Source organism: Medicago sativa, chromosome 7 (genome assembly GCF_051527215.1).
Source record: "Medicago sativa cultivar Bolivia chromosome 7, Bolivia_mono, whole genome shotgun sequence".
NCBI lineage: Eukaryota > Viridiplantae > Streptophyta > Magnoliopsida > Fabales > Fabaceae > Medicago > Medicago sativa.
In genome coordinates, this window is record NC_140755.1 from 89,616,419 (window position 1) to 89,641,239 (window position 24,821).

Here is a 24,821-nt window from a genome sequence, read left to right on the forward strand (position 1 = left end):
AAGAAGGATCCTGTAGCTGTAGAGAGGATACAGCAGAAGGTGTTTTATTATTGATGTTGCTTTAAGCAGTTCATTCCTATACGCGTACATTCTGATTTCTTGATTTATCTGAAATCTTATGCTGCTTCGGATGATTTTTTCTTACTCTACCTTTCACAAATTATTGTCTGAAAGTGTGTTTTTCTCTTTTCTATTTGCGTCAAGAGTTGGCTTCCTCCAAAGTGTCGGTTCTAGCCAACATTACCTGATATGCGCTCAAACTGGTAGATGTAGTCTCAGTAGTGCAATCCTATGCAATGTTTTCTAGCTCTTTGTGCTTAGTCTCTATGTAAGATAGAACTGGTGGTATGAAGTTTTACCATAGCAAACATTTTTCTCTACACCCCATCCTATTGGATGGTTGCCCTGATTCCACCCACAGTGGTGGTGGATGTAGGAACTTGGCGCCAGGTGGTGCAATTTTTTTCGTCATCAATATTGTTAATTTATTATATTGCTAAATTTCTTATTCAAATACTCATTTGATTCATTGATATTAAAAACTGAATTTTTTAGCCACAAATTTATCAAATGTAAATCCTCAATGATGCAGGAAGTGTATGAGCAGCAGAAAGAATTAATTTTACTTGGATCATTGAGGATTTACATTTGATTTACATTTGATAAATTAATACTCTCCAAGTAAAATTAATAATTATGCCCTCAGCAAGGGGCTCATACGGAAGTTGAACATTCAGTATGATTACGCCCTTGTACAAGCTGCATGGTACTTTGTTGATGACGGGTATGATTACGTTGCTACTTGTTCTAATTTAATTTTGTTGAATTCATTTTAGTAGTTTTATTTGTATACACTTTGGAAAGTGGCTTTCAGGCTGAGTACATCGCTCTGCCTGCAATTTAAGCCAAACCATATTGCAGCAAGTGCCCTTTTTCTTGCTGCCAAGTTCCTGAAAGTGAATCTTCCGTCAGATGGTGAGAAGGACTGGTGGCAACAGTACGATCTTACCAAATGCCAATTGGAGGGTTGGTGCCATCCTCTCAATTTATTTGCATGCTAAGAAAATTGATCCAATTTGCCTAGTCTTCTGTCTTGTGATGGCTCAATGCATTATAATAATTTCTGCTACTGTCACATGTCTGGATTGTATCCCCATTTTCTGATTCTGTTAGACATCTTTATTAGAGAACAAAACCCACTTTTATTCCATGCGTAGTTTGCCGTTAAACAACGACTGTATTTTTGTATACTCTGCTGAGTCCTTATGGTTATTCTCTTGCAGAAGTTAGTTATCAAATGTTGGAACTCTACGAGCAGAAAAGAATTCCACCATCACAAGCAAGTGAAGCAGAAAGAGCTGCTACAAAGTCTCCTGCCACAAATGAGGAACAGGCCTCAAAACAAATTTCTTCTCATCCATCCCCTCAGTACTCATCTTCAAATAATAATGGGACCGACATTAGTGGGAGTACAGAATTGGGCAGTGACATTACTTGTGATGGCAAGAGAGAATTGGAAGATAGATCTAAATCTGGGACTGATCGTATAGTTGTCGGAGACCAAGATAGAATGGATGGTCGAAATCTCGAGATTAAGGAAGGCTCAGTTGGTCACTCACCTAAAGAAGCAGTCCAGATGACGACAAAGTCAAGTTAAAGGCTGCGTTTGCAAAAAGAAGAAAGGAACGAGGTGAAATCACAATAAAAAAAGATGTAATGGATGACCACGATTGTATTGACAGGGAGCTAGTAGATGGAGTTGAAATAGGTCTTGAGATTGAGAAAAATAAGCAAGAGATATGACAAAATTGGTCTATGCCCGATGACGTAGATCATGGTAAGGCCTATGAGGAAACTAGAGATGGTAGACAAATGAGCATGAAAGGGCAATTGCAGAAAGACATAAATGAATACATTGCAGAAGAAGGGGAAGTGATAGATGATGATGCTTCATCATTGTTGAACAATCACAAGAGAAAGATGGATAATTCTCCAGCTAGGCAACCAGAGATGAAGAAACGGCTCGGTTGCAGTTATCCGACCGGATATAGGGAGCCCTTCAGCGGGATTTTGTTTCATCCACTACCATAATATATGATCATTCAAATCACCCACTTAAGACATAACCTCCCAATAGCTGTTTAAGCCTTCCACTATGTGTGTTTTTGTTAGATTCTGTTGATTGCCCTTTGTACAGAGATTGTTATGAATTGACTAAATGACTAGCGGAACGCTAGCTAAGCTAAAAAGCGATAGACTGTAAATCTGTTGAAGTTTTTCTACGTAGGCTCAAATCCTGCCTCACTTGTTTGTTGTAGACTTAAGAGAAGTGAAAGGAGGCCATTCGTCAGTGCAGGAAGGCCCACCGAGCGAAGCTTTCTTTTTTGCCGTGCTGTGAAGTGAAATTGTATTGTATGTTAATTAGAGAGGTTGGCGAACTATTATGATCTATAGATTCCCCAGAGATATAAAATCCCAACGAGAATAAAAGCGACTGACCCGCCAGAATGCCTCCTAGTAGCGAAGAAACCCTACGTAAACAAACACAATAGATTGTGGAATACTAATTTTTAGGAAATTTATGTATTGTTCTTTGGCTTGAATTTCTAACATTTACCAGCATCATCATTCATCCGTACTTGGGAAGTCTGGATTCATCGCAGCAATTCATTTATCAAGAAATGCATATTTAAAGATGGAAAAGTTTAAAAAGTAAACAAAAGCAAAGGAGGAGAAAAATATGTGCATACAACTACAAGTAATTTTTTTAGATGGCAATTTTAATTTTAGATTGCAATGAAAATTTGAGATGTGTAAAAATATCGAAATAAATATCAAGTCCTTTTTTTTTTTTTTGACAAAAAGTATCAAGTTGTATAACATGATATGATTCTCTCAACAAAAAAAAAGGAATATCTAACCACTATCTATTCAATGTAAATAATGTCTTTTTATTTTCTGGAGTAGTTATTGTTTCTTATTAACTTTTCGTCGAAGATCAAGTAATATATTTTCATTAGTTTTTTTTTTTTTTATATGATCATATTAATGATTCTTGGACTGTTGTTTACTGCTATATTAGAATTTAGAATATCAAATACTACTAAATTGAGTAACGAACAAAAACTCAAATTAACGTAGATAAAAGTAACCCACGTGATCCGTTAGTTTTTCATTATTGAAATATCAAAATTAGTAGACATGGGAAATAACTAACAAAAATTCAAACGCGTAATTTACATTGACTCATACCAAAACCAATAAAAAGTAGCCATGTGTCCTCCACTATAACAATCATATTTATTATTTTATTTTGCAAAAATTTAGCATGTATTTTATTATTTGCATACTCACCCCATTTTAATTTAATGACATTTTGCAAACCATCAAATTAATTAAATTTCCCCTCCAATCCAATCATCACTGTCCAAACTTTTTTTTCTTTAAAACAGGTTTCATCTTTCATTCAACCATTCTCATTTATTCATCTTCTTCAACAATTTCCCCTCCAATCCCAGGAAAGGAACCAAAGTTTTAAAATGGCTTTGCAAAAGTCATTAAAAATTAAAAACATCACCACTGGGTATCGAACCGTGCTCACACTAACTTGAATCGTACTCACAAACCACTTGACCCATACGCATCTATGAAATAATTTGGAATGCAAATATATGTCATTAGTGAACAATTATATATATTTTGTTTGCAGTCTTATAAACCCAGCTTTAGTAAAAAAAAAAATTATGTGTGTATATATGAAATAGTAAATCTTTCCATCCTTAAAAAAAAGTGAATCTTTCTTAATAAAAAAGTATGAATTCACTTATTTGATTTTTTATATTTTAAATATTATTTTTTATATAAATTCATACTTTTATTTAGATTTCATGAACTACAACAATGTTTTATTATTTTTGCATTTTATATGTAAAAAAAATGTTAAATATTTGTTTTGTGCTCCTTGGGGATTTTATTTGTTTATATTTGTTGATACAAGTTTTTATGTATCAAGATGAGAAAGTTAATATGACAATTTTGAAAACTAATGACTATTTTTAAAATATTAACATTAATGTAGTGTTTCAATCAAATATATACTTTTTATTTTATTTGAAAAACATCGTTAAAAAATTGCACCACACTTCTTTCAAAAAAAAAATTGCGGAATAAAATAGTCATTAGTTTAAATGTTTATATTTGCGGAAGAAATTTTTTATGTACCGATATAAGAAAGTCGATATGATAAAATTTTCAAAACTCGTGATTATTTTCTCGTTGAGTTACGAGCATATTTGAAAACAAATAAACTTGAATTCAACGAAATCATATCTTCTACCAAGACATTCACTGCAGAAGCAAAATCCCTTTTAAAGGAAGTTAGGAACAAATGGAACTCTTCTTACTTCCGGAAAGGAAGTTATTCAGGAACGAATGGAACTCTATTTACTTTCAGAACAAATGCAAAAAATTTATCAATAGTCTCATATCTTTAGTATTTTTATACTTTGTCACTTTTAATATTTTTGTTTAAATATTTAAAATTACATTTTTTTATATCTATACTATATATAACTAGCGAAAAGACGGGCATTCACGTACTCGTCATTCATCTATTTTTACTGCGCTAACGCGTGTAAATTATGAACGGTATTTTATATAAAATTTTGATTAAAATTATAAGTACAAATATTTATGAAATTAAAATTGTAACAAACCAAAAAAAACCATGTTTATCTTTTTCCACGACAACAATAATTTAACAAATATAATATAAATCTTTATCATTTTTTTTTATTTTTTTTTTTGAGAGAAAATCTTTACTACTATCATTTTTAATAACACTAAAAATGTAACATTAATATAGGAAAATTTGTTTAAGGGTATAATTGGAATTATAAAAAGTTAAGCCCAAAATCTCTATTCCCTTCATATATTTTTTTTGGTGGTGGTCGGGGTTTGAACCCTGGACCTTGCATATATTATGCATTGTCCATACCAACTGAGCTAAGTTCACGAGGACATTCCCTTCATATATAGTATTGTTCATACTGTAGTGGAGTATTTCCTATTTTAATGGGATTTTATTTTTTGAATTCAAATTGAATATAATATATTTTTTTTAAATTGAATATAATATTATTAAAAGATAAAATAGTAAATAAAATAATTTAAATGAAGGGTGAAATAGGTAGTGAAAAAGCAAGCTCAAACTCGTGTATTTTAAGCCTATATATATATATATATATATATATATATATATATATATATATATATATAGAACATATACTATGAGAATGACATTCTTATATGAGAATAGTGAGAATGAATAAGAGCCATGAGATTAAAAAGCATTGGTTGAGATTAAAACATTCCTAAATGAGTCATTTGTCATTAACATCATGATATAATTGTGATTTTGATTGTATCAATAATATTCTTTTTTTAAAAAGGGTGTCATTATTATTTATTTATTTCGGTCATCATCTCTCTCCATGGTTCCTTCAAAAAAAAATATCTCTCCATGGTCTTCATCTCCTCCATTGAAAAATTCCTAATTTCCATTTCAAGATATCAATACTTCATTGGTTTCCTTTAGAATTCGGTTCTTATCACACCATAGAAATACACATCCATCCCTTTCTTGGATTTCAATTTTTTTTTCCTTCTAAATTGTTGTCTTTTGTAACCATTTTTCTATTCTATTTTGTCGTGATCCAGTTTGATCCATGAGGAAGAAGCTGGATACTCATTTCACTGTTCTAGGTTTTTTTTTATAAAAAAGATATGTTCTAAGAAACGTTTTTTTTTAAGCAAATGTTCTATGAAGTTTGATTAATGAGGATTCAAAATTATATTTTAGGAATGTTTTATTCTCAACCAATGCTTTTTAATCTCATGGCTCTTATTCATTCTCACCATTCTCATATAAGAATATCATTCTCATAGTATATGTTCTATATCTATATATATATATATATATATATATATATATATATATATATATATATAAGAAAATAGAGTATTTTGATTATACCCTTGATTTTTTTTTATAATAACTAGTGACATACCCATTTTTCCACAAATTTTATTGCACTAAAGTTTAAAATATATGGACGGTATTTTTTTATAAAATTTTGATTTTGATCAAAAGTATAAATATAAGTGTTTGTTCCTTTCAAAATATATCAAACCAAACCAACCATGTTTATATTTTTCAATGACACAAACAATATAACAAAAAAAGACTAGCTACTTTTGGGTTGACTTTTTCTCTTTCTCAAATTACCCTTAACTTTCAACACTCATAGCACATATAACAAATAGATAAGAGTAAATTCAAATATTAAAATAAAAGTGTAACAAATTCAATCTTTATTATCCACGATATATCAATTTTTTTCTAATAATTTATTCTTTAAAAAAGATAATTGATGGGAGTGAATTCAAAATTTTAAAAAAATGTAACAATCACAATATGAATATATGCCCAGTTTATTTATTTATTTATTTTTGTTATACTTTAAAAAGTGCAACAAACTAGATCGAGTATATATATAATATTTTGGGCTGACGTTTTCATTATCCCAATTATACTTTAAAACAATTTTTTGTATAATAATGATTGTTGTCGATGTCATTAAAAAGATAAGAATTTAGATTATATATATTTTTTATATTGTTGGTATCATTAAAATAGATAAACAAAGTTAGTTTTTTTTTTTTTGTGGTGTTACATTGTAACAAGCAAAAAGAAAAGGAAAACAATAAAAACTAACTAGCTAGACTGTCTCTTAGAAGGAGAGCCTCTAAGCCAGCTGGAGGACGAGTCCAGTGAGCTGAGCAAGCGAAATAGGAAGCCTCCTTAGCCATAAAGTCAGCTCTAATGTTCTGCTCCCTTAAAATATGAACTAAATTTACAGTCCAATGATGTAAGGTATTCGAGATTTCTAGCAACACAGATGCATACACATGCAAACTTGAATTTTTGAAGTTGTGAATAAGATTCACTGCTTCTAAACAATCACTCTCACAAATGATCCTTGTATATCCAAGATCATAACAAGCAGCAACCCCAAGTTGAATAGCACGAAGTTCCGCCTTGAGTGCATAACCGCCATTTTCAAAGTGAGTGAACCCTGCTATCTAGCTACCATCATGACCACAAATAACTCTACGAGCTCCTAGACGGGAACTGTCTTCAAGAAAGCTTCCATCCATGTTAATTTTGATGAGACCCTTAGGAGGTGGTTTCCAGCTCCTTGACTAAGCCTTGCTGTATCAAATCCATTCTCTCTTTTGGCTGCATGGCCCTCTTGTTCCTCAAGAGTTTATCCCTAAAAGAAAGGGCTCTAATCACAGGGATCTTGCCGTTTCCACCGTTGTCAAGCGGTTCTGGTGGTCTAACTGGTGTTTGTGTCGCTGAAAAAACAATAGTCTCCATTGCAGGCTTGTGAAGAATAAAGACGGTGCTGAAACCCTTGTCAAAGAGGAAGGCTAAGATCACACTATTTCAATGGAAATTGCAATCTCACTTTTAGAAAGAAAGCTACGACTGCAAATTACGTTTATTCTAATCGTAAACAAAGTTAGTTTAGCTTTTGCCCATCACGTGCCCGTCTTTTCGCTAATAGTACATAGATGTTATATTATTGATGTATTAAAAAAAGATAAGGATATAAATTATATTTGTTATATTATTTTTGTCATAGAAAAAGAGAAACATGATTTATTGTTGGGTATGTTCTAATTTAAAGGTCATTAATATATATATATATATATATATATATATATATATATATATATAGACACACACACACACACACACTTGTAATTTTAATCAAACCAAAATTTCATATAAAATGACGTTTATAATATACACGCATTAGCGCAATAAAAACAGAAAAAAGACGGGCACGTGAGTGTCCGTCTTTCCACTAGTATAAATAAGGTACACATATTTGGGTTGGTTTTTTCTCTTTCCAATTTTATCCTTCATTTAAAGTATTTTATTTACTACTAGCGAAAAGACGAGCACGTAAGTGCACTAACATTTGAAAATTATGAACGGTGTGTTTTTTTTTTTTTTTTTTTATGAAATTTTGATTTTGATTAAAAGTATAAATATAAATGTTTGTAACTTACAAAACCAAATTAACCGTCTTTATCTATTTTAATGATCAAAGAATGTGCTTTTGACCTTTATTCATATAAATACCTTTGTTACTTGTTTGGTTCAAGGTCATAGTCCTTTTTTGTGCTTTTTGTTTATGTCCCGTGTGCCATGAATGTTCTTTGTATGATCATTAATTTTTGGGTTTGTACTTATTAAACCATACGACCAACTTTCTGAACTATCTTCTGATCAACCTTCTGAACTCTGACCGGGTTCATAATCTTTAATGTTCTTTGATCACTTGATTCTTGGTTTGATTTACACGTTGTTCATGTCTTAGTTAATCACTCAAGAATACATATTAAATATGAAGAAACTATCAAAGTCCATTAATCCGTTAATCATCATGATTTGTTTATCTTTAAAACATTTTAGGGATTTTGCCTCAACATAGTTTTGAAAATTTTACGCATTGACATAAAATTATATTTCCGCAGATATAAGCACATAAATTCCGTGACTAGTGTGCTGCAATTATTTAACGATGTTTTGCAAATAAAATAAAAAAAGATATTTAATAGAAACACTATGTTAATTTAAATATTTTAAAAATAGTTATTAGTTTTCAAAATTGTCATATTAACTTTCTCATCTTGATATAGAAAAATTTGTATCAACATATTTAAGCAAATAAAATCCTCAAAGAGCGTAATGCAAATATTTAACACATTTCTTACATATAAAAGGCAAAAATATTTAATAGAAATATTACATTTATCTTGACAATTTTCGTTTAATACCATAAAACAGTTTATCTGATCCAAACGAAAGGTCGGACCTAAAATAATTCACAATTTGGTTGATCACAAATGAAACATTGCTGAAGTTCATCGAATCTCGATAAAAGTATGAATTTATATAAAATAATAATACTTATAATATAAAAAAGGGTTAAATAAGTTTTTCGTCCTTATAAATATAGCGAATTTTGATTTTAGTCCCTAAAAAATTAAACTGAATGTTTTCATCCTCACAAAAAAAATTATTTTGTTTTTGGTCCTTAATGGTCACTTTATGTTCATGTGAATGTTAAAATTATAACTCTTTTATGTTCAAATTGTATCAACTTTATATTTGCTTAGTATGTTCAACCTTTATTATATATTCATATTATGTTCAAAAAATGTCAAAATTATATCTATTAGGGACCAAAAATAAAACAAAATTTTTTGTGAGGATGAAAACATCTCATTTTATTTTTTAGGGACTAAAATCAAAATTTGGTATATTTATAGGGACGACAATTGACTAAATAGAAGAACTTTTGTACGAGTGTGAAAGACATGAGATTTTTGTCATAGGAGAATAAAATCCACTAAGGACTAAATTATATTTTAATCCCCTGTTTTTATTTTAGGTTTTAATTTGCTCATTTTTTGCTTTAAAATAGTCTTTTATTTTGCAAAGCAATATCGGTGTGTTTTATTCCATTTAAAATATGTTGTGGAAATGATTATATGAGATAATTTAAATATAACATATAAAACTAACGATATTAGTTGTCAATTAACCTAATAACATATAACATTTGAACATTTTAATTAGATTAATTGGGGAGACCGTAGCCTAATTTATATCATTAAAAATATGGGGGGACCATGGCCTCCAAACCACCCCCCCCCCCCCCCCCCCCCCCCCCCCCCCCCCCGGTCATAGCATCCTTCAAATGTTGACACCATCCTTACCTGACTACTATCTTTAAGTAGTTATTGCTTTATATTAATTTATCTTTGAAGATCAAGTAATATTATTTCATCAAATTTTTATTTTTTTTTATTTGAGGAAAATCCGGTAATATTTTGGTACTCCTTAGTTTTCATAATAGTAACCAATAATTTGTATCCTACTTTTTTTTATAAGCAATATTTATTTGATTTAAAATTAATGTTAATAATTTTATATATTTTTTTTACTCCTAATATATTATACAATGAATGAACCTTTTTTCTATGCCATAAAAAGAAAAAATCAAGTTATTTACAGTAAAAAAAAATGAAGTGTAACTAACTACTTGACTGATTGCTAAAAAAATAAAGTTGGTAATGACAGAATTGTCATATGATACCCTTCAAAATTATAAACCGTTGTAATATTCATTATACAAAATTAAAACAAAAAAATTGTGTAAAAAAAATTAAAACAAAAGAAAAGAAAAACACTTTGCCTTGCTTGAATAGAAACCGTGTTATTATTTATATATGCAAGTATTGCTCATTAAGTAGAGAAGAGAAAGAGAAACAGCATTAGAAAAAGAGAGAGGAGAAACATATATAGTCTACGGAATGGAGGTTCATCTTCTTCAAAGAAGTGTCCTCGGGCTCCCATTATGGAGAAAAAAGAAATGAGGTGGGATGAAGTTGATCCAGTTGAGGAAGAAGTTGCTAACTAAACCCTAAACCCTAAATAAATTGTTACACAAAACATTAAATAAGAATATATATAAGACATTCCACATAGATAATAGTAAGTTGCTTTGAGTATATATTTCCTATTGCGTTGGATAGCCTCACTGACCAAAGCATCCAGAAATATCGTAAATGCAAATCCAATGATGGAATGCATTCCGGCTTCGATGGTATCATCAACTTCACCTTCATAAGATTTCAAAGAAGTGTCCCCGGGCTCCCATTATGGAGAAAAAAGAAATGAGGTGGGCTCCCATTAGTACAATGGAGCTCAATAGTGGTAGGGAATTACTTTTCCCACCCTATGGGTTTCCTCGCACGCCCTATTTTTTCCAAAAATGCCCTTGAGTTTCCGGATTTTATAATCCGGAATGGTGTTTTCTTTTGTTAAAGGGTGAAAAAATGAGTAACGGATTTTTCCGGATTTTGGAATCCGGAAACTTCAAAAAATAGGGCACGTTGCATGATATTTCCGGATTACATAATCCGGAAACCCCCGAAACACCCTTTTTCAAGGTAAAACAGTCCGGATTATATAATCCGAACTGTATCAGCACAAATTATAAACATGTTTGTAATATGGATAGTCATTTTAGGGACAATATTAATCTTCCTAACTCTCATCCTTCTGTTTTTGGGTCATTCTTACCTGTTCTTAGTCAAAAATCGGGTTTTCGGGCTACTTGATCGGATTGCTCCGAAACTTATCCAGAAAATCAGAAAAAATTCATAGACCATGACTATCATAAAAGGGACTTCTTACGGGACTCCGCCCCTCAAAATCCAAAATTCCATCGTTTAGACCCATTTTTCATTTTTTTTTAATTTTTCATATTCTCAGAAAAATCCGAAAAATTTGCATTAGTTTTATTTGATTTTTAGAATTTTTTGGTGCTATTTTTATATTTTTATGATTTTATTTGACATGTTTTTACCATTTTTGACTTAGTTTTTTTGTTGTTTTTAAAAGCAAAACTCAAAACTGCAGAAATGTGAGAGTCTGATGGCTGATTATACATAAGAATTGTTCGGATTATAAAATCCGAAATAGTAAACATGAATCCGGATTTTAAAATCCGGAATGCATAAGGGCATTTTTGAAAATTTTATAGGGCGCAGGAGAAGGCCATAGGATGGGAAAAGTAATTCCCATAGTGGTAAGGCAGTGAAGGCTTTGGGACTAACCTTGAAGGGGGATGGGAAGACAAATGAAGGATAACATGAATGAAGGATAACATGGTGAAAAGGTACATGATTTCTAAAATATTTTATAAGCTTTAGGGATCATTCATGAAATGTTTCATATATGTCATTCTCTTCCAACTCTTCACCATTCATATTCTCAATTTCATTAACCTCCTCCCCCTCATAATTCACTTTCATGTTCAACTTCAACGTCTAAAAACCACCAAATGAATCTATAGCTAATGATAACATTTGTCTTTAAAGGAAGAACAACCAAACAAATTTTGTTACCATCATCTTCAACATATCTAAAAAGATTTAAAACAAAATGAAATAAGAATTTGGGTATTTTTTGTTCTTGATCATGGAAAATTTTACAATTCTTGATTACTCAAACCAACTTAAATTCATAATTCATAGTAGAAGGAATGAAAATTTGAATTTTTATTATTGTGTATTCATAATTCCATGGTTTACGTGTGGTTTTTATTTTTAATGTTTTTATTTTAATGTTTTAAATTTGATCCTATCCATCAGTCTGTGTGCGCGCACGCGCGTGCGTGTGTGTGTCAACATAATTACATAGTTTATGTGTGGTTTTTATTTTAATGTTTTGTGTGTCTATGCATAATTCCGTTAAAAGTTTCAAGTGGAATTAGGTGATTCTGGTACAACGATCTCCAGAACAATTTTAAATGTACCGATACTTTCGTGGTTGTTGGAACCTTGTCAATGCCTGTGATGACTCTTTTCAAAGTTACAGATCAAAATTTAAATCTCACTGCCTCATTCACGAATTATGGCAAATCATAAATTAACCAACTCAAAGGTATGAGAGATTAAAATAGGACATACAAACAAAGGAGAGATTGATTCAAATTGTCGTCATTCAAAATATAGATTGATTCATATTGTTTTTTTTTTAGAAGCGATGTATTCAAAGAAAGAGAGGGTTGTGTGAGGGCTGCGTTTGGACTTTGGACAGTGCTAAGATGGATTTGGATTTTTTTACCATGATTATTTGATTAAAAAAACATTCAAAAGCAATCTAAAACATTCTTCTATTTTTCTTTTGTTTAATTAAATTTAATGCAACTGTTGAGACTTAAGTGTATGAAGGTTGAACTAATTAGTTTGTGGAGAGATCCAAGTCTTGAGAGGTTTAAGTATGATCCCAAGCTAGGATTTCCAATTCGAATTTATCATTTCCATTCCTGAGCCAAATAAATACTCACTCACCTTTCCTATACACAAGCTGCTACTTTGAAATATATTTAATTTTGTAATAAACCTGTAATAGAAATTGGATAACTCTATTTTATATATAGCCTTGAACTACTCTAAACATACACAACTCCAAAGAAGAGTTCAAGTGCCATATCCTAACAATAATTTCAATGATCATATATTTCCTATACTAAGTTGTTTCTTCATCTCTGGTTGCCTATCTGGAGGATCATCCATCTTTCTCTTGTGACTGTTCAACAATGATGAAGCATCATCATCTATCACCTCCCCTTCTTCTGCAATGTATTCATTCATTGCAATCATCTTCACTGCTTCTTTGGGTGAGTCGCCAAGTGGACTTTCCCGAAGGTCCAGATTTCCACCAACCATTCTATCTTGGTCTCCGGAAACTACATTAGGCAACTTTTTTGAGTTCTGCGAATCCTTGGTTTTCAAGTCCATCTTGCGATCGGTAATGTCACTGCCGATTTCTTTACTCCCATCGGTGCTGTGGTTTTTAGTTCCCCTAAATTGTATTGCACTATTTTCTGCAGATGAGTGCTGGGGGACTGGATGGGATGAAATTTGTTTCCATGCCTGTTCATCTGAGGCAGGAGACTTTGTTCTCCCTCCGACAGCCACTTCTGCTTCACTTCCTTGTGATAGTGGAATGCCAATCTCCTCGTAGAATTCCAACAGTTGGTTGCAAATATCTGCAAGAGAATAACCATAAGAACTCAGAACAGTATACAATAGTATCAAGAGACACAAAATGCAGCCTGTTGTTTAACAGTAAACTACACATGGCATAAAAGTGGGTTTGTTGAATATGTCTAACTCAATCAGATACGTGGATAAAACAATTCAGACACGTAACAGTAGTAGAAATTAATATAATGCATTTAGCAATGGGAACACAGGAAACTATCCAAATTGGAACAAGTTTCTTAGCATGCAAATGAATTGAGGGGATGACAACACCAACCCTCCAATTGCCGTGGGGTGACATCAAACCCTCGCCACCAAGCCTTCTCACCACCTGACGGAAGCTTCACCTTCAGGAACTTGGCAGCAAGGAAAATGGCACTTGCAGCAATATGCTTTGGCTTAAATTGTAGGCAGAGCGATGTACTCAGCCTGAAAGCCACTTTCCAGAGAGCGAACAAATAAATTACAAAAATGAATTCAACATAATTAAATTAGAACAAGTGGATACATAATCATACCCATCATTAACAAAGTTCCATGCAACTTGTGCAAGGGCATTATTTGCAACATTGAACTTCTTTATGGCTGCAATAAGGGGCCCATATGGTTCTTGAACATCAAAGTCAAAACCTAAAGTGGCAAGTACAACCCTCTCTCCAAGTAAAATTAATTCTCTCTGCTGCTCATACACTTCCTGCATCATTTACAAACCATGTTGAACAGACATAAATATAACAAAGACTGTGAGCAACTATCTAATAGAATGGGTGGAATCAGGGCAACTATCCAATAAAAGACATTTGAAGACTTTTTGTAATTTAAAAGCCGGAAAAACTTTGTATAGGACTTCAATCTTGAGGCACCATCTACCATGTTTGAGACATTAATATTATGACCAAGATGAATTGACTAGACCTCAAAAGTTGGACAGCCTAGTATTGAAGCAAATAGATTAGAAAAAACTCAATTTCGGACAATAATTGGAGAAGAATAGAGCAAGAAAAAATTACTGGAGATAAAAGCAGAAATATAAGCTAACAGATAAATTAAGAAATCAGAACGACAGTGTATGTGAATGAATTAAACAAAGCACAAACAGTAATAAAATACCTTCTGTTTTATCTTCTGTGCAGCCGCAGGATCCATCTCATGAATCATCTCATTGGAAACAAAAATTATATCCCTTAAATGACAACGACTTTCTTTGACTTTGCTAGCAAGGAAAATGCACACTGTTGCAATGATCTGTAAAAATGTTCAACAATTGGACTATTAATTCAAATAAAGTAATCTTTGAGTTTATATCTATCATTAGGAGTTTATATCTATCATTTTCCTAATATAAAGCTGGAACAAAACTACAACCTCTCGACATTAAAATCTCAAATAATAAAGCACTAATGTGTTGAAGATTCTGACATTGCTGAACAAAAAACTTCAAGAAGAAAAATGCTTAATTTTCTATGATTTTTGTCCTCTACTCATTTTCGTATGTTGAAAATGTTCAATGATTTTTTCATAGTCAATTCTAAAAAAATTCTCTACGTATATATAATCAAACAATCAACCAACTATTCATCTCTCCATGCTCCCCATTCGTTCCACATTCTTCTTGGCGATCTTGATTAAAAATCACCAAAAAAAAAAAAAAAATCAGCCTCTTAATCTCTTTCTTTAATCGAGATAGTGTCATTTTCAAAATATGACATTTTTTTTGTCATCTTGGGTTTTTAGTGTTACAAGAGCAGTAAGAGTAGAATAATAAAAGACTAAATTAGAACCAATTTATGTTCTCTTTTATATAATAACTTTCTGCAAGCATCTTAAAAGATTTTGTCTTTTAGGGAAATAACTTTTCTGATGGGGGCAAAAATAATTATTAGAAAGGATAAACAACCATTTTGGTCCCTGAATGTGTTGGTGCTGCCATTATAGTTCATGAATGCATCTAAATTGCAAATACATCACCAAGTGTCTCTTTGGCAAGTCATTTTAGTCCACAAATGTGTCTTTTGTTAGTCACTTTGATCCTCAAATGTGTTTTTTGTTGGTCAGCTTCAGTCCATAAAACTACTCACAAAAGAGACATTTAGGGACTTATTTGCAATTGCCATACATTCAGCAACTATAATGATAGCGCCTCACACGCTCGGGGATCAAAAAGACTATTTACCCTTATTAGAAATGTTCAAGTATTAATGAATTACCTTGGGAGGGGGGGATTGTTCTATCCCTATTAGGTGTTCACATTACAAGTCAATAAAAAATACCGAATTGAGTTTTTATTTGTGAGAAAAGATATCTAAAGTCAAACATGCGAAGTGGTAAAATAAATGTGTCGCGTAGATATTTGGGAGCGCATGTTCAAACCCGCAAAACCCAATCATATGTACTAAACAAAACAAAAAAAAACATGTATCATGCAGCTATAAAGTACCAAAATTAACCGTTAAAGCCCGTCTACCAATTATCTGCCAAGCAAGCATGCCAAAAGCATTGAAAATTAAATTAAGAAAATAAGTTTACAGAAAACTAACCGGCCTCTAGATGGTACTATAGTATTTCTATGTGTATGTTATATGCGAGTTATCTATCTCATTAGGCAAGAGCACAGACGTGACACACAACACTAAATTAAAATGGAACTTACTAAACAATTTGAGAGGTAAAATGCTTACATAATATCAATTTGAAAGCGCAACAACCTACCCTATGGTCGTTCTTTGCAAGAGATTGTCGAAGAAAGAATCGCTGACAAAATAATACGGCTGTTGCAATAGTTATCTGAGGCCTGCAGCGGTATGCAATTACAATCAATATGAAAACCTCCAACCGAATTCCAACAACATGATATTGATATTTTTCTATCAAAGAAAACTCAACACACATAATAAATATGTAACTCAGACAAGTAATAGTTAATAGCAAGTAGCAACGAACTCACAATTTAAGTCTGATGCCTAAATCCTTTAAGAATGTGCAGTAAGACTTGCGCAGACTTGTCTCTTTCTTCAAGTCAATTCCATCTTTTCTTGACGGGGAATTTTCCTCGATTTCTTTTCTAGACATATAACAGGTACCCATAAGTAGCAGAAAGATTCCTGTAGCTTGATACATGAATAGAAACTTAGTATGAATGGTCAGTGCAACAGCAGCAAAGAACAAAAGTGTAAATCAGAAATAAATACCAAGGTGGAAAATATAGTTCAACCATGGAAGATTAAAAATAGCAGCATCAGCCATACAGCATTATAGCACGGGAATGTGAAAAATTAAAAGGTAGAAGTAGTCCAAGCATACGCCACATTAAAAGTAGGAAACCTGAAAGTTTTGTTGTTTTTCGAATGAAGAGAATAGAAGGATGCCGATAAAAAGGTGAAGTTTGGGTTCAAATTTAAAAGCCCCAAAGTGATGTTTGGGTCAAAATTGAAAAGACATTGAGTTAGGGTTCAGTGGCGGAGCTTGACTATAAAATTTGGGATGCAACAACCAAAGCCTTGTCCCACATAGTAGGGTCGGCTACATGGATCAAATTACGCAATCTGACTATTCTCTATCTGATCTACTCCTTACAGAATCCACAAGTCTTCTATCTACGTACTCAAACTACCTAAGCCTATTTTCCACCATCTTTTCTACTACAGGTACTACCCCAACTCTCTCTAACGTTGTCATTGCTTATCATATCCCACATAGCGAAAACAATAAATAATAATGGAAGTTTTCTTTCCTATTGAAAAAAGAATCAATTTTTCTACTCTTCATTTTTAAAGAGGAACAACAAATTGAAAATAACTCAATTCAATTCAGCATACACAACAACAATAAACCAATTCAATTCAAAGTAAGCAACAAATCAATTCAAATTTCAATTAAACAAGAGAATGAAGGAATTCAGTTCAAATTTCAAGTACCCAACCAGCAACAAATCAATTAACAGTAACTCAACATTGAATTCAAAGGAGAACTCACATGCACAACGCAGTGGAGATGAACACACAGTAGCGGCAGCCGGAGTAGAGAGCGCGGCAAGCGCCGTCGTGTAACAGGGTTTGTTAGGGTTTAAGAATAGGTGCTGTAAATTTTAATATAGGTGAGGGTATTTTAGTCATTTCACAAACGCTTTTAATCTTATTTATATTCTATTCCATTTTTAATCTTACATGAAATTAAACTCACACATGTCCCGGGTTCGAACACGGTCACGACGTCCAGCCTCGCAATTTTGGCATTTTTTTTTGTGGTGGCTGGGATTTGAACTCCAGACCTTGCATATTTTTTGCATTGTTCATACCAACTGAGTTAAACTCACGAGGACAACAATTTTGGCATTTTTTTTTTGTGGTGGCCGAGGTTGTCAGTTGAGCTAGGATTTCTAGACAATCATATTCTATTTCTTTAAATATAAGTGATATACACCTTAGTTTTTAATCTTATCTTATCTTAATCAATAAGAATAGTCTTTCATTAATAAGAATAGTCGTTTCACGCACTCTAGAAGTTGTTTTAACTAGGACTTTAAATTGATAAATGATTGATTGATACACCTTCAATTTGTGATTTGCTTTATTATCATGGGTAGTGTTAACTTGTGCCCTCAGGGCACATGTTAAGAATCTAAAAATGGAATTAAATAATCAATTTTGTCTTGAAAAGATAAGATTTCAAATTTCAAGAATATTGAATGCACAATTTTCAATAAAATATTTCTATCTTTGGCTTCTTAACTTGTGCCTTGAGGGCACAAGATAACATTTCCCTATTATTATTGATTAAATTTGTGTTTTGTTTAGAAAATTGATTTTGGATATAATTAATTTTGTTTAAAAGTGAGATTGTGTAAATTTGATTTATATTTAGATACATTATCATAAAAAAAATTATAAAGTCGTTGACAAAATATTTATATGTAAAATTAGGGTTTGTATCAGCCGTCTCAATGTTAAAAAGGCAACAATATAAATGTTTTATGACTTAAAAATTATTTCGTTACATAAAACATTTTATAACTAACTTATTATAATCATCTAATTTTAAAGATCGTTGGAAGTATTTAGTCTTTTATAAAAATAAAAACAAAACTCTTTAATTTTTAAAAATAATAAATACAATAGCGAAAAAAGCAAAATAATAAATACATAAATTAAAAGCAGGAAATTCATTGAAGCGTATTTAGATTTGAAATTCATCAATTTAATCCATAAACTATAAAATTATGCTGAATAGTCTTTAAAATATTGAACTTCATCAATTTAGTCCGTGGTATTCAGATATTTAGAACTAAATTGATCGATTTTCATAAACGTTAATAAATATTACCTAGTTCATTTTTATAAGAGAGATAAATTTTAAAAACACTCTTTTTCTAACCTTTTTTTAAACAATCCTTTTATTGGATGAAACATAGGTGAGTCTCGCCGGTTTATATGTATTCCATTTTCAAAATGCAATAATCACATGAGTTTCACTAATTAAAAAGTACATGTTAGTGTACCAAAAAAAAAAAAAAAAAAAAAAAAGTACATGTTAGAAAGAGTGTCTGGACATTGTGTCACTCATCTATAAAAGAATATGGGTCAATAAAAATTCAAGGTAGTACACAATTTTTATCTTGAGAATATATCTCTTATTGAATTAAATATATCAACTTTTGTTAACTAATATTTTATTGATAAAATTGACCTGATGTAGTACAAAATTTTTATTCAGAGAATTTTATCTTGAGAATATATCTCTTATTGAATTAAATATATCAACTTTTGTTAACTAATATTTTATTGATAAAATTGACCTGATGTAGTACATAATTTTTATTCAGAGAATATAAGTCAAGCATTTGCCAAAGTAATGAATACACAAGTAATTTCTATATAAAAATTACTTTAAGGACACTTGATAATAGTGTATTTTGTCCCTTTATATAATTTTCATAATCAGATAAGTATTGCAGACTAAAACCATTAGAAACAATGTCATCTTAATAATTGGTTAAAAAAATATCATCTAATTTATTTATAAAACAAAGCATATCAATTTAAATATGTAGCTAAGCTGAAAAATATTATAATTATACATTTGTTACAAGGATATCAACCATTAAGTTAATTGTTTGCCTTTAATATCTTTTGAGTCAAGTATAAGAAAAAAATATATAAATTTTCAAGTTCGGGGAGCATTTTGCACATAAGTGCAAAACTTCAGGGGATATTTGCAAAACGTGATGTTGACTAATAGAAGGATTTGACGGAGAGTGTAAATTGATTAACGTTGTGCAATTTCAGGAGGGTAATTGAAGTTTTGTTAACGTGAGGAGGGTAATTGACAAAATTTACAATTTCGAGAGGTAATTGCTTATTTACTCAATTTATTTTCATCCTTGATATGTCTTTAAATATACTAAAGTCATCAAAATCATTATGACAATCCATTTTCCTTTATTTCACATGAGCTTTAGATCAAATAAGTTTTTTTGAGCAAAAGCCTTCGGTCTTATATATAAAACAACAATGTACATCTTGGATTTTCATATACTCAATTCAACACTCTTTTCTATCTTTTTTCTCTATCTTTTTTCTCATCACATTAGTAACATATCGCATCTCTCTCATCTCTCTTTCTTTATTTCTTCTTTATTTCTCTCGCAAGATGTAAAATGGATATATATATATATATATATATATATATATATATATATATATATATATATATATATATATATATATATAAAAACCCACTTATCTTTTCGTTTTTTTTCTTTCTCTTAGTACCCCTCTTTCTCACTTTTACCCACTCTATTCCAAACCAACTCTACTCTCTCTCCCTCAATAGTTTGTGTTTTCTATCACCGTTGCTATCTCTGCCTAGAGAGTTCAGTGTTTTTTTTCCCTCAGCAAACAAGAAAACAAACTTGACTTTGAAATTTGTATCAAATATTTTCTATATACTGCTAAGCAGCAAGTTCAAGTCATTTTGGACTCTCCATCCATTGACTTTGTTCAATTTTAAATTCATCTGCTCTCCTAAACAAAAAGAAACTCAAAAGTCTATCTTTTTCTTGATTTCATAACCAAAACCAAAAGGAATTCCTAGTTCCTTTATCTCTCAAGCAACAAGGCAGCACCACAATTTACATCCAAAGTATATATAGAAGATATAAAGAAGAAATTTTGTCTTAGTACTTGATCTTTTTTTCCCCATGATTAGTGTAAAGAGCAAGAACCAAAAAATGTGTGTTTTTGTCATTTTTATGCTTCTTTGGATGATGCTGTTGCTGATGAGCACTGCTACATGTGAAGCATTAACAGATAAAGACAGGTTTGAGAGATCCAGAGCTGGTTCATATGCTAATTCTGAGTTGAAATCATCATCTAAATTCCATCTAGTAAACAATGCAAACAAAAATAGAGATCAAGTTTTTGGTGATGACAAGAGGAAAGTCTTCACTGGTCCTAATCCTCTACATAACAGATAAGTTAATTATTATCTGCAGAGACAACAAATCCCCATCCATGTTCTCTTCATTTCTCTTTCTCTATTTTCCGTTTTTTTTTTCCTTTCATTTTTTTTTTATATATATATATTACACTTTGGAAGCATATTTTTTTTATCAGTATAAGTATTTTCTGGTTAATAGATGTATATGAAATTTTAGATTTAATATTGATGATGATAACTATTTTTCTTTTTTGGTGAAATCTTATGCATGATGAGGTTTTAGTATATGTAGTAAATGAATCTTCGATCTTGAATATATTGGTCAGCTTTTGGTTTAGGTAATGGATGTGTTTGTGAGCATGCTTCATTTGTCTTCCGAGCTTTTGGTTTCTTCCAAGATTCACATAGACAGAGTCATGTTTTTCTATATCTCACAAAGGTTAATGGAAGAGATTATAGAAGAGTGCACATGTAAATCACAATAATAATGATGAACATTGTCTTGTAACCGATTTTCATGTATTTATATTGTCAAAATATTGATTCTTTAGTTTTCTGGGATGAAAATATTTTCTTCTCCTCTCAAAAAATATTAAACTTATTTTAATTTTAACACTATTTAGTTAGTAGTTTGTGTTTCTCTTGATTTTATTTTTCTTTTTCTGTGGGGGATCGATGCATGCTACTTTATTTCAACAATAATTACATTTTTTTAATCTAAATTTCTCATTAATTTAAGTTTGTTCTAATAGTGTTTGCCGTCTTAATTATGTGATGATATGAATATTAGTAGTTTTTTTTTATAAAATGTTCTGAATATTTTTTTGACTGATAATGTGAATATTGTTGAATAGCTAGTTTGGTACGTGTATGTATACCTCATCTATTTTCTATTGTTCAATAGTAATCCTTTTTATTTTTTCGTGGTGGTCGGGGTTTGAACCCCAAACCTTAAATATATTATGCATTGTCCTTACCAATTGAGCTAAGCTCACGAGAACGTTCAATAGTAATCCTCTGTATCAACTACTAGGGTTTGTAGTATGAATAAGTGAATATTTGGTGGTGGACCATACTAGTTTGTTTAACATAGATAGATAATGTACAAATGAGATGAATTGTGCACCATGGTTGTGCTAAGAACTTTTCAACCTACATCAACACTTTTAATCATGAAGCTAAGAATCAAATGTCCTCGCCGTCTAGTCTTGTATATTAATTTCTCTATGGTGATTATGATTCAGGCCCCATTATTATTCCAGCCAAATATCCAATATAGATTTAGGGTGGGAGTAAAAATAAAAAATGTTTGTATAATTGATTACATAGGTATAGATATCACTCAATTACTCCTTTTATGTCATCGATCATATATAAATAAGCATGCCCAATATCTAATTGAATGCACTATTATCGTTTAGACATAACCTAGCTAACATATTTCCCTGGTAATGTTTAAAGTTCAATTTAGTAACAAGAAAGCATGTTCTAGCAAGTTTAAGCTTCAACTTTTTTTTTCCTTCAATTAAACAAAAAAAAAGAAATAACAATGAAAACTATCTCGTTCTAGGTTTTACTAAAAATAGGAGTAACATGCAAGTGACAAGAAAGTTTAGTGGTGCTGCTCTTTACCTTTTACAAGTAAATATAACAGCAATAGCCAATAGGGTTGTTTTCATTTAGAGGATTCCTTTTTACCCTCTTTACCCTCATAAGGAGGATACAATTCAATAATCATTTTGGGTACAGAACATACCAATATTATTTTGAGAGCAGATAGTGTGAACAATTTCTGTGTGGCTGCAAATGCATCACGATTATGGAGAATTCTCCATAACCCAAAAGAACACACGACGTTTGATAACGAAGAAAGACCAATTTTACCTATGTCTTACATAGCGGCTGCAGTTCAAATTTGTATTATGTATGATTTTAAATTTAGGATTTACAAATACAACTTATATATAAATAAATACCACGTATGGTTCAGTTTACAAAAGTACCTACTAAAGGGCAGGTCTCTCTCAATCTACTTGATGTACCTGCCCACTTATCACATTTGCACTTTTTTTAAGAAATCAAATTTATATCATATATCGAAGACATGCGAAAAAGAGGATGGACGAGAAACCAAACACACCGAAAATGTAGCTCTAAAATGTTTGTGTATCTGTAGTACCACTGTGTTTCCAAGTCCTTCGCCAATCTCAAATACCCTTCTAAAACCAACGTTTAAAAAAATAGTGTGCAATTGCATATGCATTTATTTAACTCCATTTCGTTGTAATATATCAATTTGAGATGCAACAACGATTTAAAACCATTTTCATGTAAATTTATCAATAAGAACTCTTGTTCAAGAGTTATTTTTGTTTGGTCACAAGATCACTAAATATATATAATACTTAGACGCACACACATAAATTAAGATACACTTTTTCTCAAAAAGTTAAATCAATTTTTTTAAATTATTAAAATAAGTACATCATTGTGTGTGCGCCTAAACACTATAGGTTTGGCCTTGTGATTGTGAACATACAAAAATAGCTCTTTCAATTCATGCATAAACGAATACACACATGAAGAATGTTAATAACATATTAACATACATTTTAAAGACTTCATTAAACACTATTAGTGATTGGTTTATTTCATAAAATATCAACAGATTTTCGAAAAGTGATCAAATTTCCAATAAAACTGGTGGGATTTTTAAAAATTGAGTTAGTCATAAGTGTATGTCTTGGTATAATGTATTCTTACATGACATCTTCACGAAACCGAATTAGATACCACTTATGGAAATATTGAGAAAGTTTCACGAACAACATCTTTGTATAAAATAACATTTGGCATAGGACCTTGATCTTAAAATAGATACATTGGACAAGAGAGAGAATTGAAAAAGTTCATGTTTAAAAATATACACAAAATTGTTAATTGTTACCATCGAGTATTGGGGTAAACCTTAACCAAGTATAATGTTGGAGGAAATAAAACAACCCTAACAAGGCAACAATATTACAGGATCATCTCACAAGCATGCCAAGTCATTTTCTTGGCAACAGAATGTCACAGGAATGCATAAATATACACGAAAAAGCTGGCATTTGAAACCCGGTTCCTCACTCTTTGAGTATCTTTAATGAAATGAAGCATCATGATTAATGTCTCAATTGGAAAGGACAATAATTTATATTTTATCTATGATAACTAGTATGAATTTCACTCTTATTTTCTAAAGGGGTAGTTGAGTAAAAGGATTCATACTTCAATAACATCAATGACAAAGTAAAGCAAAGTAATTTGCAATAATAGTAGGACTTGAATAGAGAAAGAATAGCCAATTTACCCTATGCCTGCAATGATAGAGTGAAAAGGAGAAGAGGGTCCATGTCTATATCATAAATGTAGTAAAGAAGTCATTAAGTTCTACTTATGACATTTGCATGCTGGATTTATCGTAAGTTCTAATCTATGAAATGAAATATACTCGAGCGGACACAATGCTGACACGTTTAGACCAATAATAATTTGATAAAATAGAATAATTGAATGTAATTAAATACATGTTACAATGTCGTTTTAGAATTGTACATTAACAGATATCTAACACCAAACCCATATTCAATACGTGAGAGCTGCTACAAAGATTTTACCTAATATGCTTTCATAAAGAATATATATTT

General features: G+C 31.2%; 1 protein-coding gene and 1 pseudogene across 3 annotated transcripts; one reads left to right on the top strand and one right to left on the bottom strand.

Annotated features, from left to right (window-relative positions):
* Nucleotides 1-396: 396 nt before the first annotated feature.
* LOC146909996 (cyclin-T1-5-like) lies at nucleotides 397-2,294 on the top strand (annotated as a pseudogene). Its single transcript, XR_015020243.1, has 3 exons — nucleotides 397-450; nucleotides 840-1,026; nucleotides 1,284-2,294. The product of XR_015020243.1 is annotated as a cyclin-T1-5-like (transcript).
* Nucleotides 2,295-13,022: 10,728 nt separating this feature from the next.
* LOC146909997 (cyclin-T1-4-like) lies at nucleotides 13,023-17,806 on the bottom strand. Of its 2 annotated transcripts, none has more exons than XM_085726384.1 (7): nucleotides 17,671-17,806; nucleotides 16,643-16,799; nucleotides 16,408-16,489; nucleotides 14,809-14,943; nucleotides 14,217-14,392; nucleotides 13,976-14,127; nucleotides 13,023-13,703 (listed from the first exon to the last, which is right to left on the bottom strand). In XM_085726384.1, the coding sequence occupies exons 2-7, from the start codon at nucleotides 16,780-16,782 to the stop codon at nucleotides 13,165-13,167; spliced, it is 1,224 nt and encodes a 407-aa protein (XP_085582510.1). In that variant the 5' UTR covers nucleotides 16,783-16,799; nucleotides 17,671-17,806; the 3' UTR covers nucleotides 13,023-13,164. The 2 variants fall into 2 exon arrangements, with proteins under 2 accessions (XP_085582510.1, XP_085582512.1); XM_085726386.1 differs by having other exon boundaries at nucleotides 16,643-16,805; nucleotides 17,671-17,792.
* Between the last annotated feature and the right edge of the window lie 7,015 nt (nucleotides 17,807-24,821).

What these genes read in the sequence shown, in the direction of transcription:
- LOC146909997 (XM_085726384.1), bottom strand. Translation starts at nt 16,782, where the DNA reads ATGGGTACCTGTTATATGTCTAGAAAAGAAATCGAGGAAAATTCCCCG. An exon ending in CACAGAAGATAAAACAGAAG is followed by an intron (nt 14,393 to 14,808) that starts GTATTTTATTAC and finishes TAAATGATGCAG; the next exon opens with GAAGTGTATGAGCAGCAGAG. An exon ending in CACCCCACGGCAATTGGAGG is followed by an intron (nt 13,704 to 13,975) that starts GTTGGTGTTGTC and finishes ATTCTCTTGCAG; the next exon opens with ATATTTGCAACCAACTGTTG.